At 36.0% G+C, this 18654-nt stretch overlaps 2 protein-coding genes across 2 annotated transcripts; both read right to left on the reverse strand.

The window, feature by feature from the left end:
• Positions 1 to 2212: 2212 nt before the first annotated feature.
• On the reverse strand, positions 2213 to 4748 carry pvalb9 (parvalbumin 9). The gene is made up of 5 exons (XM_082152902.1): positions 4558 to 4748; positions 4006 to 4073; positions 3769 to 3901; positions 3053 to 3162; positions 2213 to 2445 (listed from the first exon to the last, which is right to left on the reverse strand). The coding sequence occupies exons 2-5, from the start codon at positions 4064 to 4066 to the stop codon at positions 2420 to 2422; spliced, it is 330 nt and encodes a 109-aa protein (XP_082009028.1). The 5' UTR covers positions 4067 to 4073; positions 4558 to 4748; the 3' UTR covers positions 2213 to 2419.
• Positions 4749 to 7728: 2980 nt separating this feature from the next.
• Positions 7729 to 11174, reverse strand: pvalb3 (parvalbumin 3). Its single transcript, XM_082152900.1, has 5 exons — positions 11084 to 11174; positions 9382 to 9449; positions 8842 to 8974; positions 8631 to 8740; positions 7729 to 7991 (listed from the first exon to the last, which is right to left on the reverse strand). Exons 2-5 carry the CDS (start codon positions 9440 to 9442, stop codon positions 7966 to 7968), a joined length of 330 nt encoding a protein of 109 aa, XP_082009026.1. The 5' UTR covers positions 9443 to 9449; positions 11084 to 11174; the 3' UTR covers positions 7729 to 7965.
• Between the last annotated feature and the right edge of the window lie 7480 nt (positions 11175 to 18654).

Here is an 18654-nt window from a genome sequence, read left to right on the forward strand (position 1 = left end):
AGATTTACTATATCCCTCTTCCCTGAAACTTACACCTGCTCTCAATGTCTGTACCTTTTGTGCCTATACTTAGTCTGCTTTACATTTGAACTCCCTTGTTTTAAGGCTTTGATTTCATCTAGGATTTAGACAAGAATGTATGCTATATACAGTAAAAAAAAAAAAAGTATAGTAATTGCAACTTAGTAAAGTGAGTATATTGTATATGTACTGCAAGTATTTTATTGAATATTGTATAGTATTGTATGTCTGTATAGTAAGCACTTGCATACTGTAAAAATACAGTAGTCCAACTGCAAAAGGCCAAAAGATCAAAGAAAACGCTAAATGAAAAGCATGTTACAGAACACTCAAAAATGTTGTGCAACTGCAAAATCAAAGTCAGTGAGAGATTCATTCTGCCTCAGCATCACGTCTTCATGTTGGGTTCGGCCTGAGGACTCTGTCCACATCACAGACAATGTTGTCTCTTGTCAAGCAAAGGGAAAACACTCTGGTGTGCCGGATCCTGCCTTGACAATACTTCACACCTTACTCTTTCTTGTCCTCATCCTTACACATACTCTTCGTTCTCTCCCTCTCAGATTGTTTATCAATTCTTGGTATCAACATTCAGTGACCTGTGCCAACATGTGCACTCTGAACTGACTTATATTTTGTACATACTGTATGGCTGAATAGACAAAATAACTATTAAATACATGTACTTGAAGTGTAGCAATGTGTAGAAATCAGAGTGTTTAGTGGCATACAGTTTGGTATGTATCCTTTATTATCCTTTCCATTGTAACATCAAAATTGTGTTTACAGATTAAGCCTAACTAAGATATGTTACACACTACGGTATACATTAAATATATAACTTGAAACCAATAGTCATACTTTTACTGTGAAAGGATATTGTTTTCTTTTTAAAATGTACCCCCAGTTACATGAGCCCACAGTACCTCAGCAAAAATGTTGCGTGTTGGTTCAGTATAACACACAAGTCCAGTGGTTACAGATATTGACAGATTATAAATGTTATATTTAAACATGTGACCTCTTGCTGAATAATATGGATAAGCTTTGTAGTATAATTGCTGTATAAGCTCTCCCATTAGGTGTATGTTAAATCTTACATGTTGGGCCAAGCAGAGTGGGATTATTTCAGTGGAGCTGATGCTATTAAGGCACATGTTTGCCTGGTTCATTTTGGTCTCTGGCTTCAGTGCAGAAAGGGGATAATCAGAAGCTAGGATTGATGCGGCATTTTCAATTCCATTGTTCTAATGGGCTAAGCGGTAACCTGAGCGGGATATCCTTGTCATTCAGTATTGAGAGGCCCTCTTCACTGAAACGTACACCTGCTCTCAACGTCTGTACCTTTTGTGCCTACTTAGTCTGCTTTACATTTGAACTCCCTTGTTTTAAGGCTTTGGTTACATCTAGGATTTAAAGGTTTATCTTTTGGAGTGAACTATATAGTATTGTATGTATATCTTGTATTGGACCAAATTATAGATAAGATGCTATGCCATCTCCATCCACACTAGTAGAACCAGATGTTTGTGAAACATTGTGAGTTCTGTTCACAAATGATTGAATATTAATTTATTCTGTTTTATTGTTTTATTTTATTACAAGTCAAAGGTTTGCTGAGAACATCACAACAGCGTAACAATCTGAAGTAAGTCAAGAAGCCTTCTTTTGGATTTTACCTATACTGAGGACATTGAAAGTATACTGTACAAACAATTATCATTCATATTTTTAAACAACAATCTTTCACGGCCCAAATCTCTATACACCACTGTAGGCATATAATTGTCATATAATTGCAAAATAGCAATGCTGAAACGTGTATGGTTAAACTTGCTTTCTGAAATGATCTGACTCAAGGAGACTATCAAGAATGACTTTACCTGGTTGTTTGTACCAATTAGTTATAAGGTTGATAAGTTCTGTTTGATGTAATAGAGCTCACTTTTTTTCAGATGCACTGTGTATATTACAAAAGTAAAAGTGCATTTTCTTTGTTTTGTGGTGCACAGATGAATAAACTGTCGGTCAAAGCTTAACATGATAAATGTCTCACAGAGTTAAAAGTTCATGCACAGTCACACGCTGATGGTTGTCTTGTATCGAAAAGTTAACTTGTAAGTGAATATCAGAATCCACAACATAAGTATATCTTAAATAAGCAGATTTAAAACACAGTAAACAAGATGCATTAGTTTAGTGACTTTATTTTATTTTCCCTGAACAGGTTTGTCATTGGTCATTTGGGGTGAATCGGACAACAAAACAGACACACGTATGCAAAAGTCAAGTACATTTATTTTATGTGCTGATTTTTATTTTTGAAAAGAAATCAAGTGTAAAAAGTCAAATGAAAGAGGAGGCTGCAGTGCTTATAGCCGAGGGCTCCAGTCATCTTTCAGGATAACACCATAGTCTGGAACTCTGTAGAGGAGGAGGAACATCAGGATTTAGATTTAGACAATTACTTTAGTTTAATTAGACAATGATATTATAATAGACTGATTTAACAGGGAATTTCCAAACTAAATCTGCATGTGTCCCTAGTTTCAGCATGACCTAAAGAGGTGATATGAACACTAATTAATGAATAAAGCTAAAACAAGAAGAATATTTTACTCTGAACTCTCTTTCTCAGTAATTTGCAATGCAAATAAATAATTTGCAATGCTGCTTTTAGACTTTGTATTGTCTCAGAGCGTGTATGACCGCTACTCAGGCTTGAAATAATAATTGGAGGTGACCCTGATCTTTGATCCTCTTATGCAATGCAGTGCTAGATTGTTTTTCACTAAATTTTCCATGATCTAACACAGTTATTCAATCTTAGCACTTGCTGTCGCAGTAATGATCTGAGATATGACATAATAGACGTCAAGCAAAGGATATAATATAACAGAAACAGATGCAATGTAAAATAAAATACTCACTTTTTCTTTTTCCATCATTTTAAAGTGCATTCAAAATGGTAAAACATGTAGATGCATAAAGCGAATTAAATCAAAGAAACAATCTTATGAGAAAACAATACCGTCTACTCCAATCTTGCCGTCGCTATCATCATCTGCAGCTGTAAGGAGGCTCTTGATCTCCTTTTCTGTAAGGGTTCGTGCCCCCGGGAAAAATCGTTGGAGAAAGAACCTGATGTGCACAAATCCATTTATGAGAAGAACAAAGTGATACGTGTAGTCACTGAACTCTGACTCTCCTACTGCAGGCAGCTCTGCATTCTAGCATTTATGCAGTCACATAGCTAAACTCATGAATCAAATGATTAAATATGATCTCTTTCACCTTTTCTGGCTAAAATGTGAGCTAAAAATGAAAGCCTCAAAGGACTGTTGTGAATGTCATCCCTCTAGCCCTGAGTTCGAGTTCTGCTGATGTCATTACATAATGCAGATAAATCACATAAAGCAGGGACAGAAAAAAAACGTAATGACAGCATCTCCATGGATTACATTAGAAAAGGACTTAGTTTAAATGGAACTCTGGTATTATCAGGTAAGACATGGTCATTTAATGTAAAGCTTAAACGAAAGTAATTCTCTTTATGCACCGGATTTCATGTCTATTGCGAGCATATTATTTTTTAGCATTAAAAGTGCTTTGTCTGATCACACGGAAAAATGAGGGAGCATATTGAAGCAATAAAACGGTGTCTCGAGTAACATAAAATAGCAACAACATTGTCTATGGCTTTGCATAGCTTTACACATGAATTCAGTACCAGCCAAAATGACATACTTGAGCTCAGCCTCCTCAATAAATCCACTGTTATCCTCATCTATGATGCGGAAGACATCCTTCACCTCTTGGGGACTTTTCTGACTCAGGCCACAAAGCTGGAAGAACTTTTTATAACAAAAGGACTCTGGAGCTGTTGGAGAAAAGCATGTGATCATCTCAACAATTTATTGTATTATTGTTCTTATTATTATGATTATTACATTATTCAGTGCATTTGGTTAATCTTTGCCATACCTTGGCAGTCTTTGACAGCATTTTCAATGGCTTCAGCCGAGAGGATGGAAGTAAGTGACATATTCAAACTGTTGGAGAGAGAAAAAAAAAGTATTCGCCTATTATTCTTATATATATTTTGTACTCTTTATGAATGTATTACTAATTTGATTATATTTATATAATTGTACAGTTTATGAACACACACACACACACACACACACACACACACACATAAATTAAATAGAATTTAAAGAATTAACTTATTCAAAATGGATAGAAATAAGAGCCTAAGAAACATAAAGGGCAAATATTTGTAACATTTTAAAATCATCATCATTCACTTTCTAAAATAGTTTGTCTAAATGCCCATTACACGACAATATCCTATTTATTGTAGTCTACTTTCTGTAAATCTCATCTATTTGCTGAAATATATCACTTGAAACCTTACATGAAATAAGTAAAAAAATAAAATAAAATAAAAATAATAATAAAAACCATATAAATAAACATAAACATATGGTCCGTTTCTATGTGCTATTTGATGGTAAGCGGAAAGCAGCATCTGACCTGTGAAGATTTCTCCTCGCGCTGATCCAGAGGTAAGGCTGTGTGTGATAGCGCCTCTCATCCACTGACAACTTATATATATATGTATATGCTAATGGGACGGACAATGAGAGATGCTTGGGTTACCTGTCCGTGTATCAAATTCGTGTTGCACTGCTCGACTTGAATTTCTTGCCTAACTAATTATCCTTTACTATTTAAATGAGCCTCAGACCGAATGCACACACTTGCACTTCGCCCTAATAGTGCATACTTGGAAAGAAACGCTCCGTGCGTGTGTGTGTGTGTGTGTGTGTGTGTGTGTGTGTCTGTTACTCACACTGTTATCACAACCGTGCCTGTTATTTTCTTTAATGAAAACAATTAAACAGTTCTTTAAACAATTACTTAAACAATTAAATGTTTTTCCCACTTTTGCTGTGACTTTTTCTGTAAACATATTACGTGTCATTCTCATTGGACACACGTAAATAAATAAATAAAAATTAATAATTTCATTAATAAAAATTAAATATATAAATATACTATATTAGGCTATATATATATATATATATATATATATTATTATTCTGTATATATAGCCTATGCATATATGTTTTTAATATTTATACTGGACCTAAAATGTATAAAGACATTAAAATATGTAAACAATGTCAATGTTAATTAAATGTTTACATCTTTTGCTGTATGTTAGACATTTTTTGTAAACACATTTACATTCATAGGCTATTGCGTATGCTATATGTATAATGGACATATCTGTCACCCTGGTTATCATGATATCATTAAAATTATGTACTTTTTTTTACTTTATAGTGACATATATTGGAATCGTGGTACACAAACATGCATTCCCTGGGATTCAAACCCATCACTTTGGTGTTGCTAGCACTGTTGAGCTACTGGAAAATTTGTCATAGTAAGTTAGGTTTTTCATTAATGGATGACTTCATATAGTCAACCCTGTTATCATTTTGTACTGTAAAAATAAAAGTATTGAACACTGGATTTTTGTATGATTTATCAGCATTCCACTGTTAAGCTGTTAAATATCACAACAACATATTTTAAAATTTTCACAATAAGCCTGAGATGGTGAATGTGATTTATTTACACTTAAATATTTATTTTTTTTTGTCTGACAGAATGTTCTTTTTTTTTACTTGAAAAATGGAAAAGGTCGCCCTTAGGAATGACCCATGCACAGGCATAGCTTATGAACTGTTTGACCTCTGTTATGTGAATCACCCTTGATCTGTTTCACAAGATTTAGTTAACATAATCACCTACTTTTTGCTACCAGTTAATTAATAACAATACTGTAAGATACAGTATTTGATGCTGATGTTTTGCTGTTTCACACTTATCACTCAGGTTCTTATGCTTGATTTATTGCCAGGTTTGTTTGGCGACTTAAATGTAGCTTTACATTTAATGAGATTAATTTTGTCTAAGCTTTAAATGAGTAGTCAGGAGTCCAATCCACTTAGGTAGACACTGAGACTAATCATCTACTCATGCAACTTGACACTTTTCTCTTACTTTCTCACTAATCGGACTGACATCCGCCAGAGTAATGATTGATCTTACAGACAAAGAATTTTCTGAGTCGTTTGCTGTTCAGGAAAATCAGTTAGAATTCAAAGTAAAAAGTATATGTACAGCAAAGATAGGCTAATTGACAACTTACTGAATCTTATATGTGAGAACTAAATAATATCAGTGTCCATATAAAACAATCTGTGTCAAAATCCACCACACTATATACCTATTTTAATGTAATGCATCAGATATAAAAAAAGAGCTTCATGCTTTTTAGCTTAAAGATGTTTTATGATAATTGGGTATAATCTACTGGAAAGTGAGGGAAAAAATGCCATTACAAAGTGACTAGCCTATGGCCTGACATGGAAATGGGAAGACAAGACATTGGAGCCACTGGGCCAACAAACCAATACACTCTAATGCACTGAACTGACTGGTAGTGTTACGGTATAGAGATCTATCCATTTACATTCTCTAATTTGTTGGTACAGTACAGCCAACATGCCTTCTGCTGTGTTTTGTTGAGTCTGCAGTTGACATTAATGACATATTAAAAATGAATCAAATTACAAATGTTAAAAAACAAATCCTAAATAAACTGCACACTTTTTGCCTTAGATCACTTTGGTGTTAAAATAAGTAAAAAAGTTGATACAGTAGTGAGGCTCTGGCGTGTGTAAGGAATATAAAATGTGGCACCAGACACCACCTAATGGCGGCCACATTGTACTACCATATGAGACATCAGTTTGGTTCACACAGTGCATGCTTTTGAAAGTCACCTAATCAAAATAGACTATTCTTATTTTTTAAGGAATATAACAGTATTTATTATAAATGCTTTATCTGTGTACTTTTATTTATTCATGTGCCCTCTAAATCTTCAATCAAATTCTATTCAATTCTCTTCTCACATGAGATAGTTATAGCAAACCACAATGATCCAATGATCCACTGAATTCATGATGGACAAAATCAAGTCCCGCCTAACATTTTTTCTGGTTTGTGAAGCTGTTCATGCGGATATAAGTCACCATAGGTAAGAAAAGACTATCGCAACTTCTGTTTCATGCCAGCTGTAAAATATGCTACACAGTACTAAATCTTTATATTCTATAGTATTTACAAATCCATCCTTTTGTTTGTCTGATCCCCACAAAGTCATTGCAGATGTGCACCTCTTATAATCGCTAAGCTAAGCTCCAATGGCAGTGAATAGAGCACTGTAGGGATGACATCAGAACATCGAAGGTTACCTCGAGATTTTCCTATGGGTTTTTATAATGGTGTTTTTCAATTTATGAGTGAAATAAAGTCTGTGGTAAACACAACTTGACAATACTTGAACGTTTTGCTCTACAATGTAAATTATTACACACCCATATCAAAAATGCGTACTTTGAAACTGTTATGTTTATTTATTTTTAAACGTATGTTTCTAATAAGTAACTAAATAAGAACGTTTGGGGTGCGAGTGTATGTTGTTCACGTTGTAGAGAACAATTTTCAAGTATCCTCAAGTTATGGGAAAAATCTCGAGGGAACCAGTGGCGAATTAGTCTTTGATGTGATTCTTGCTGCATTCTATTGTAATATATTCAAACAATAAAAAGACAAGACTCAAAATTGAAAAATAGTATTTATTTTCTCATTTTCCTTTCCCAAAAACGGGATCAAAGATTTTCCAGGAACCAACGTTCATATCTATAATGCAAAAGACCTTGTGGCGTTGACAGTCAGTTGACGGAGTGCAGCATGGGAGTGAACAGTCAGAATTGTGTATAAAAATCAGCCACCAAGATAAAAAAGTGGCGATCTCAGGCTACGATACTGGTTGTCAGCAAGATGTTGGTCAGGTGCCATTTATGCCTTGACCAAGGCGGCAAACTCTGTAAAATTAAGCAGAAACAAATAATCAGAAGATGATGTAGAGTGGCTGGTATTATATTTTACAGGGTTCATACAGATTCTGTCAAATGAAATTCCAGGACTTTCAAGTACTTTTCAAGCACTACTTTTTTGGATTTCAAGGACTTCAATCAGCACTTATCAAACAATATCTTTTTATTTTTATTTATGTTTTTACTCAAATTACATATATATGGTATCTGATGTTTCACTTCATAGAGATCAATCCATTGACCAGTGCTGTCAGATATGGGAGATCCCCTTAACCATTGAAAGGATATTGAAACTGATTTTTTTCCATGAATATATGATTGACCTAAAGAATGAAAGTTGTATTATATACTTATTATAAATTTAATATCATGCTCATAGCCATGTGAAATAGCTCTATAGCTCAGACAGACTGCAGCGTTAAATTTGCGTGAAATGATTGTATTTTCTCGAAAAAATTCAAGCACTTTTCAACCTCCTATTCAAAAATGTGGCTGTTTTCAAGGATTTTCCAGGACTTCAATTTCAAAAAGTAAAATTCAAGTACTTCAAGCACTTTAAGCATCTTGTGCGAACCCTGATTTTAGCAATTATGTTTTTATATATTCAACAAGGAGTAAATTCCTCACCATCAACTCCAATCATGCCATCACCATCAGCGTCTCCAGCTTTCAGGAAGGCCTTTGTCTCTGCATCACTGAGCGCTCTGGCACCAGCGGAGAAGTTCTGCAGGAACAGTCTGAAGGGCACAAACAATCAACCTCAAGCATTGTTCCAGGGTTTGAACCAGTAGACACCAGGTCATTTTATTATGAAAACGTGATTTAAGACTGGACTTACTTGAGCTCATCCTCCTCAATGAAGCCGCTCTTGTCCTGGTCGATGATGTAGAAGGCCTTCTTGATGTCATCAGGAGTCTTGGCGGTGAGGCCAACCTTGGCGAAGAAGCTCTTGTAGTTGAAGGAGTCAGCAGCTGAAAGGTAATTTAATCAGGTTTCTTAGCATGATGGTGGAGATAAATGGCCTACATGTAGGACTTAGAATAACATTTGATTTAAGGGTCTTAAAAAACATGACAAGCTCTAACAAATTATATTTACAACTTTAAATGAAAATACTGTCATCATTTACACACCCTCATGTTGTTTCAAATCCACACAACTTTCTTCCGTGGAGCACAGAAGGGGATGTTAGGCAGAATGACAGTCTCAGTCTTTGTCCATACATGAAAATGAATAGTGACTGAGACTTTCAGAGCATAACATTCTGCCTTTTGTTCCACGCAAAAAAAGAAAGTCAAGTGGGTTTGGGACGAGATGAAATTGATGTTCTCGCTTTAGGTTGTGGGTCAATAGGACGGTCCAGAAACATGCAGGTTACCTTGACAGGCCTGCAGGGCTGCAGTGACGTCAGCATCAGACAGAATACCAGCGAATGCCATGATTAGCCTAAAAAAAATGGCAGAGGGTTTAATTTTACTTGTATATATTAATTAGAATTTGTATAATTTCAGCCTTATAATAAGCCTACTCCAGACACCCAGGTCATCAGAAACTATTTGCTCCCACATATGCTTGGCAAATGATCAACGGCAGTCATTGCTTGTCTTTAACACTATAGTGTGTTATGATTAGGGATGCACCGATATGAAAATTTTGGCCGATACCAATAATCGATAATTCTTTACATTTGAAAGAGGATAACCAATATATTGGCCGATAAATCTAAATTCTAATTTTGATATACTTTGAGAGCCTGATTACAAAACAAAAAACTTACCATTAAAAGACATGTCCCAAACACTTCAACATAAATCATACACATTCAGTTTGAACCTGAGTAAGATTCCTTAAAGGGTTAGTTCACCCCAAAATGAAAATTCTGTCAGGAATCACTCATCCTCATGTTGTTCCAACGTAAGGCTTTCGTTCATCTTAGAAACACAAATTAAGATATTTTTGATGAAATCTGAGAGCTGTCTCACTTCTCCATAGGCTTCTTAGGGATCGAAACTTGCCGGCTCAGAAAAGTTATTAAAGACATCGTTAAAATAGTCCAAGTGACTACAGTGGCTCAACCACAAGTGTATCAAGCGACGAGAATACTTTTTGTGGGCAGAAAACAATAAAAATAAAACTTGTGGTTGAGCCACTGTAGTCACTTGGACTATTTTAACGATGTCTTTAATAACTTTTCTGAGCCGGCAAGTTTCGATCCCTAAGAAGCCTATGGAGAAGTGAGACAGCTCTCAGATTTCATCAAAAATATCTTAATTTGTGTTTCTAAGATGAACCAAAGCCTTACGGAGTTGGAACAACATGAGGGTGAGTAATTACTGACAGAATTTTCATTTTTGGGTGAACTAACCCTTTCACTTTTAAAATGTATTTTACACTGCTATGGCCAACTTTCTTTATAAAAAAAATGGTAACACTTTATAATAAGGTTTCATTTAGTTAACATTACTTAACATGAACCAAAAAAATTATTAACAATACTTCTACAGCATTTATTAATCTTAGTTAATGTTAATCTCAACATTTTCTAAGACATTTTAAGATCCAAAGTTGTATCTTTAACATTAGTTAATGCACTGTCAACTAACATGAACACAAATATTTTATTAACTAACGTTAACAAAGGTTATTGCTCTATGTTAGTTAATGTTAGTTAATGCATTAACATATGAGACCTTATTGTAAAGTGTTCCCAAAAAATCAATTGCCCAACAAAAAAAGATAAATTTAAATTAAATAAAATAATTTACTTAAATAATGCAAACAAGTCATTGGATAACATTGGCCTCCATATATAAAAAAGAAAACAAAATGCATGTGCCATGGATAAATAAAATGAAATAGTCTTAGAATGATACATTATAAATCTCACCCATCAAACCGATTAATAAAGAGAAATAGAAATAAAGAAAATAAATCTAAACACGTCCAAACTCCAAGACAAAATTATTCCCACTCCATGTGGCCGAGATTTAAGTCAACCCATCCTCTCCGGATCAGCCCGAAGTCGTATGGCCGTTGTTGCTCGTTGCAAGATATTGTGACCTGAGAAGACACTCACTCACCTCTAGTTGTCTTTAGGGTTTGGATTCGCAAAGATGAAACTGGTTCCTGCAGTGATCAACAACTCCATGGCTTCCACCTTATATACTACTACTCAACCGAAATAGGAGAAAAGGCATAATGTAATGGACACCGCATGGGGGGCAGTTGGTTGAAAAATTTGTCCAGTAGTCAGGGTATTCTATTTATATGCTCTTAAATGAAGATGCTTGAAATGTAGGCTACGTATAAGTCCTTAATATCGCGCCGGCTAATAATACGATGCCAACATAATATACGAGGACGAAAGCCCTCTGTAGTAGATATTCTGAAAATCAAGGGCAATAGTTACACCGTACCCTAACCAGACGCGATGCGATCAAATTCCAGCGACAAATAATTTGTCTGTCCACACTAGACGCGACGCGACCGCGAGATGCCTCAAAATCAATCAAAACTCACAGCCAATCAGAACAGCGTGTGGGCGGAGTCTCGCGGCAAGTGCACAGCACCAAAGAGTAATCTTGACGGCACTCGCAAGGAAATGGACAAGTATGCTATAATACATAATCAAATTAACAAATATTACACCATTTAAACAATATTAAAAATACATAGGCTAAACAATCTTTGTCAATGAATACTATTGTGTGATCACAGTTTGAACGTTCTTGTTTCCATTTGTTTAATTTCAAGATCTGAGGTGAATTATCCATTGTTGCTTTTACAGTTACAACTGGGAGCACTAAATGATATTCAAAGTCACATTGCATGCTTTTAACATTAAATAAAGCACATAGACAGTACCTAGATTATCATTGCCACACTTTGTGTTTGTTGTTCCAGCCGCGACGTCGCAGAAAAAATAGAAACCGTTTCTAAAATAGAATCGTTGCATGCGTGTAGCAGTGGCGGTTGGTTAGGACAAAAACTCTGATTAACATGGAAAAGAAACATGGAAGATAACATGGAAGGTCATTTTGCCTGAGAGAATTAAACCAAGGTTTGCTGTACAGATCGTGCAAATAGCAAATCATCTCACAAGCTTTGGAGTCTATAGGAAGCGCATGAATCACAAATGCACCATATCTGGCGGATGAGGTGGCCATCATAGTATTTTCAGTCGATACTATGTGCTTTGGAAATGTAAGTTAAATGCAAACTCACAGATCATCGTTGATCAGTGATTTCAGCTTTCGGTTCGCGTTTCTCAAGCGTCTACCGTATGGATGCTTCTCTGAGCACCTCTTAACAACGTCACGTTTGATTTTAAAGTCATAAAACATACAGCTATTGACTGAATCAGGCCTATGATAAAAATGTGACTAAAATTCGGACGTTGTTTAGAGAGAGACTTTTTATTGATGGTTAGGCTATTTGATTTGATTAAGACTATCAAGTTATAATATGCAAAAACATTTGTTCGACAATAAAGATGATTATGTAATTTTTTGCTGTTGTGTGATAATTACATGTTTCAGTTTTTGTAGAAAACGTCCATAAGCCATATCTACTTAGGCTATCCTAAATCCTCGTGACTACGGTGGCCGAGAGAGCTCAACGCGCTGCAACTGAAGAAAACGCATGCAAATAGAAAAACACCTGCAAATTAAGAAAACATCTTCATCAGTTTCACAACACATGTGTGCTCCAAATACTCACAACACAACCAAATACAGAAACGCGCTGCAAAAGTTCACAACACAACCAAATACAGAAACGCGCTACAAAAGTTCACAACACAAACAAATACAGAAACGCGAATAGAACAGAACACAACGGAAATGTTTCCGGGGAACCCAATAAGTGACGGACCCGGGGCCTGTACCATGAAGGTAGCTGAACAAACTCGGGGTTACAAGATTAGTTTTGAGTTGACAAAACCAAACCGATGCAATCAGGCTTTATTGGTACCATGATGCACCTCATCAACTTTCTTTGTCAACTCAGGCTTTGATCCTCAAGCTATGATTACTCCACGCGCGCGTGCACATAAAAGAGTGACGTCGACACTGAACAACCAATCGCGGGTAGAGCGAGAGCGATATATTTTTCCGCGGAGGAGCAAGAGATAATCATTCATAATTACGATTAATTTAAATATGTATTTCAAGCTCGAAACAATACGGTCTCTGCTGCCAAAGCAAGAGAAGACTGTTGGAGAAAGATTGTTAATGTGTAAGTTAAACAAATACGTTCTATATTTATGTAAAATTATGTATGTATGTATGTATGTGTAGCCTATTTATGTGTAATATAGCCTATAGGCTATTTTTATATTATATAAAAAATGTGCATGTATGTACTAAGAAAGATTAATATTCATTGATTTTTAGATGCAACCCCAACTCCAAATGTTCTTGGCAGCAGATAAAGACAAAATATAATTTAAAGTGGTGAGTATTTACCACAACCTTTTATTACTTTTGTGAACATTTTATCACAAACACTTGTTTGCAGCAAACAGAAATAAAGAATTAAATTCAGTAAACCAGAATACACTGTGGCGGAGGAGTTGGCTCTGAGTAGGCAATAAGGGACGGCCGATTATGGATGTGATTACAGGTGCTGTACAATCTGACCCTGGTGCTGGCTCCTCTAAGCAAGTAACACTGGGTATGTGTGCAATACATTACTACTTTTTTAAGTTGTAAATATAGCTGACTATGTTCTGCAGTAGAGGGAAATACAGTGTCCCTGTTGAAGCCAGCACACATACACACAGTCTCCCACACAGAGGTCAGTATGCAGCAGACAGAACACCAAACATAACCTGCTTTACAACAGTTATGCTTTACATTGGCCTATTTTTATTTATTAGGGTGGAGGAAATGAAGACACTCTGTGTGTTCTCAGACAGTTGCTGATGTGAATGCAATGGGCTTTTTTACTATGGCAAACATTTGAATGTGTCGCATAAAAAAGGGACTGGCCCTTACACATCTCTTTTATTGTAGGATTTTTCACAACCTGCCCCAGAAACTGAGGCCTCTACCTCAATGGCCTTCAGAAGAAATGTGTAAGAATTTAAAACCCTTGACATAAATTACAGTCAGTCCTGTGTTTGTAGGAAGTCAAGGAACTTTTTGTGATTTTGATGAGCCTCCAGAAAACTTGTAATGATCATGTTTGTGGTGGAATTATGTTTCAGGTGGAAACCGACTCAGTCAGGGCCCTGTACAAAAGGAGACTTGAACTAGACTGTTCACTAAAGGAGACTTGAACTAGACTGTTCACTAAAGGAGCTGACTGTGAGCTGAGGAGGCTCCAAACAAAATCAAACAGCTTGATAAAACTGATCTCAGTATGTATGTATATAGTTATATTTTATATATATATATTAGTATAACTTATTTAACCAAGTAACACTTTAGTATGAATATTTATTAATGCAACTTTCTCTTGCTCTTTCTCCCTCCCATCCCACAAAACCAATAAAACAGTTTGAGACCTATCTGCAGTTTCAGTGTGCTTTTATTAAGTGAAATATTGTATGGTGATTGCATCTACACTGCATACATGTTGCAATGACTTGGGAATCCTATCAAAAGATTAACAGAATAATAATAAAAAAAGATTCAAAATAATTCTTAACATGTATTATATTGTATAGCCTAGGCTACATTTGTGAAATTTGCTTTTTGAAAAAAAACAAACAAGTGTTCATGTGATGTCACCCTATCAGTATATCTTACTGGCAATTTGATAAAAGCCCTCTTTTATGGACATGGTCGATAAATGTCCGGGGAACACTATTAATGAAACTATTCATGTACTCCTGCAGGACCACCTTACGAATGGTTCGACAAACATATGTTTTCCCCGAGCTTCTGTGCGTCACCCACCGTGCAAGTATGTACCACTTGCAAAAAAACAAACAAACAAAAAAACGCAACGCAATACCATTTGCGGTACAGTAAGTGCATGAATTCGACGTGTTATTCTTTATGTGTGGCTCAAGAAGTTCGCAAAGATAAGACATTCCTTCCGCGGAAAATCTGTATCTTTCATACAAGTAACTATCAGGAAAGGCAAGGGGATTTTGTCTGGCTAAAAACTCTTTCTCTACGAAGTGCTCGTCAAACAATTTGCGCTGAGATGTCACAGGATTTGGAAGAAAAGGTGAAGTCATTGTAACAGACACTGGGAATAAGTTGCGTCACCTATATGTTTCTTTGCTCTCAGCTGATTGGTCAAACTTCAGTCTGAGATCTTGAATCCAGAACATAACCTGCCCCGGAGCAGGTTAGCCGTGCAGCGTAAGATACCATGGCAACGAACACCGATTAAAGCCAAGCTACTTTCATAGTACCTAAAACCCAGGGTTGGCGGAAACTAAGCTGAAACATAGCTGGCTAGCCACCTAATCCGGCTTCATGGTACAGGCCCCCGGCTGGGACGCGCTTACAGCTGTCTACTTTTATTATTATAATTTTTTTTTTGCAAAACATACAGAGATGACACGTTTATGACATACAACTTTGTATACGATATACAAAATGTATTTACAATATGTTCAATGTCATAAGAATACTAAAAAGAACAATGAGCTGAAGACTAAAATAAATAAATAAATAAATAAAGATAGAGAAAAAGAGGGAAAGACATTAATCTATATATCAGTTACATTGTACACATTTTGTCATGTTATGTTAAAATAAGTTTCATAAGAAATGTTAGAATGCAGCTAGGGTCCAAATATGAGACGGCAAGTTTTAAAGTTGAGACACTCACACACAGATATAACACATATTTTAAAAAATGTGTTGTATAAAATGTATATTTATTTGCAACAGTTATGTTAACAGCAATAATACTATATTTCTGGTAAGAACAGCTATTCAGCTGATGGACACGCGCTGCGTTGTCATGGGAACATCCCAGGTGAAAATAATGAGGAAATTACGTTGTCTTTCGTTGCTCCCTTCATCAACATAATGGCACACAAGTGCCCCGCTCCCTCCAAAGTGCCCAATTCAAGGGCTCTGCCGTCTGCCCTTTTAAGAGAGTAGGGCATAGGTAAAGCTCACGAGCAATAAGCACGTCCCAGCCGTCCGTCCGTCACTTATTGGGTTCCCTCGGAAACATTTCCGTTGTGTTCTGTCCTATTTGCAGCGCGTTTCTGTATTTGGTTGTGTTGTGAGTATTTGGAGCACACATGTGTTGTGAAACTGATGAAGATGTTTTCTTAATTTGCGGGTGTTTTTTCTATTTGCATGTGTTTTCTTCAGTTGCAGCGCGTTGAGCTCTCTCGGCCACCGTACGTGACAGCTCCTCCCTGGCCCATTCCTCTGAGAGAGGACCTGCTCTCTCAGAGACGTGGCACCCTATGGCACCCGCGTCCGTAAATCCTAAATCCTAAAATCAATCAGCTACGTTCATCACTTATTTCTAAATTTCACATTATTTTATTTATTTCTAATGAAATATCACTACTCATACAGTTACTTTATTTGACAAATTAAAATTACATGATCGAAACAATCATACAAAAAATACATTGAGTGTGTTAAAAAATATTTACATTGCTCTACTTGCTGCACATTGCAGTAAGCTAGATTGACATTAGAATATCATATTAATATATGCGGGATGAGTTGCTAAATGGCATGCAATTAATTTTAAAATATAGGCATATTGCATGGAAGAGCAAATGCTGTATTGCTTTTACTACAAATAAATCTCTTTGTGATTAGCCACTTGAAATGTTACACTTGTAAAAATTGCTGCCCAGTAAACAATTACCGTCTTTCAACGTTGAAATATGGTTGAAAATAAGTCGGTCCGCCTCGGACTGGTTTACGACGTGATTTCAACTGCTAGTTTAGGCTGGACTGTTTGACTACGTGTTTTCAACTGACCATGTTTTCAACTCATAATCTAAACAGCTGTTATGCTAAAACAACGGAGAAAACAAATTACCAAACCATTCATATTATCTTAAATAAATGTAAAGAGTTTTACATATTCCGTCAAAGTTATAAAAAAAATACATGCGATTGAGGTACAATGAGGATTCATACATTGCTATAATTACCCCACCCCACCAGGTGGCGGTAATGCACAATTAGAGATAGTTGCCAACCGCCACAAAACCGAATGAAGAAGAAGCGGAGAGGCTCGCGCGCGAAACTGTTTTTCCCAGCCAACCGTCAGATTACAGAAGCTCTTCACGACTCAGAAAGAAGCCGTGTAAAGTAAGTAGCTATGACAAAATAATTAGATATGATAGCAAAATAAGTGTTATAAACGTTTACCTAAGTGTTATAAGCGTTTATAATTTCAACCAAACTTGACTTTTTTATTGTAAACGTAACTTAACGAGTGTCCACAGCCACCACACCGATGGACAGTTGCTAATAAATGACCCAAATGCGGATATTAATAAGCCATGAGGTTTAACTGTTTGTGATTAATTTGTAACTTAGTTATGTTATCGAGGTAGATATCCAGATTCATTGATTTTAGCTTTGTTTAGGCTATTTATAAACTTCCTTACAACGTTTACCTCAGCTAGGTTGCCTAACTTAACTGATAGAATTTAGCTGTACGGCTAAGTGTTTAGTTTTGTGTTTTTTTCTTCAAACTAGCAAGCACAAAACCCCATTGTTAGCTAGATGGTGAAGTTCAAGATTGAGAATGGGACGTCACGCGTTTCACTCCGCGAAGGTGCCGCCATTTTAGGTGGCTATCCGTCGCCATCAGAGTCCTGCAACGGGTCGGGTAACGTTACGTTAACGTTACCCTTATAAAAGTGGATAAATCGGTGGTGACATTCCTAAAATTCACGGGCGAAGTTGCGGGCAGATAATGAACTCCTTGCAGGCGGGTAGTAGATGAAAAATATGTGCTTGAAGAGCTCTTTTCTAAAACGCCATAAAAAAACATTGTAATTTAATATAATTTTTGCTCCAACGTTTCATTCCAAATCCTTGTTTAAAATGTAGGCTACTGCAAGATTTCTTTTTAAGCCTACATGGATAAATCCTCTCAACTAATCAGAATTCGGTGAACTGTTATGTTTGTTCATATAACTTTAATTCCTCAAAATGATTCAAACAAATCTTGTCTCTTTTTCTTGTTTTCAGTGCTGATGTAGTGACGCATTCAAAAGTAATGGATATGAATAAAATATTGCAATGAGAAATTCATCATCTGTAATAGAGAATGGTCACATTATTTTCGCATTGAGGAAAAGACAAAGACATTTTTTAAAAGACAAACATATAGGCCTACATTTTTTGTAAAAACAAAAGGATTTATAGCGGGGGTTTTTTAAGTATGGATTTATAGCGTTTTGAAAAAAAAATAGGCTACTTTGATCATTTAAACGATATTGTTTGATTTAATAATCATTGTTCAACATGTTCAGACTGAGTCAACAAACAACAACAACATTTTAACTGGATAAATAAATAAAAATAGCACTTTTATTGGATTTTGTATGGGTCAGGTAACGGGTGGGTGCGGATTTAAATATCACAGGTGACGGGTTGGATCTGGTGCTGAACTTTGCGGGGGCGGGTCTCCAAAAATGGACCTGTGCAGGACTCTGGTCGCCATGGTTGTGTGACAGAGCAGCTTGATATGTGTT

This window comes from Leuciscus leuciscus (genome assembly GCF_965113295.1).
Source record: "Leuciscus leuciscus genome assembly, chromosome: 21".
In the NCBI taxonomy this organism is placed as follows: domain Eukaryota; kingdom Metazoa; phylum Chordata; class Actinopteri; order Cypriniformes; family Leuciscidae; genus Leuciscus; species Leuciscus leuciscus.

Coding starts and splice junctions, on each gene's coding strand:
- pvalb3 (XM_082152900.1), bottom strand. CDS start 9,442: ATGGCATTCGCTGGTATTCTGTCTGATGCTGACGTCACTGCAGCCCTG. Junction 8,975..9,381: donor AGCCCTGCAGGCCTGTCAAG/GTAACCTGCATG, acceptor ATTACCTTTCAG/CTGCTGACTCCTTCAACTAC. Junction 8,741..8,841: donor ATTGAGGAGGATGAGCTCAA/GTAAGTCCAGTC, acceptor TGTGCCCTTCAG/ACTGTTCCTGCAGAACTTCT.
- pvalb9 (XM_082152902.1), bottom strand. CDS start 4,066: ATGTCACTTACTTCCATCCTCTCGGCTGAAGCCATTGAAAATGCTGTC. Junction 3,902..4,005: donor TGCTGTCAAAGACTGCCAAG/GTATGGCAAAGA, acceptor TTTCTCCAACAG/CTCCAGAGTCCTTTTGTTAT. Junction 2,446..3,052: donor CGGCAAGATTGGAGTAGACG/GTATTGTTTTCT, acceptor CCTCCTCTACAG/AGTTCCAGACTATGGTGTTA.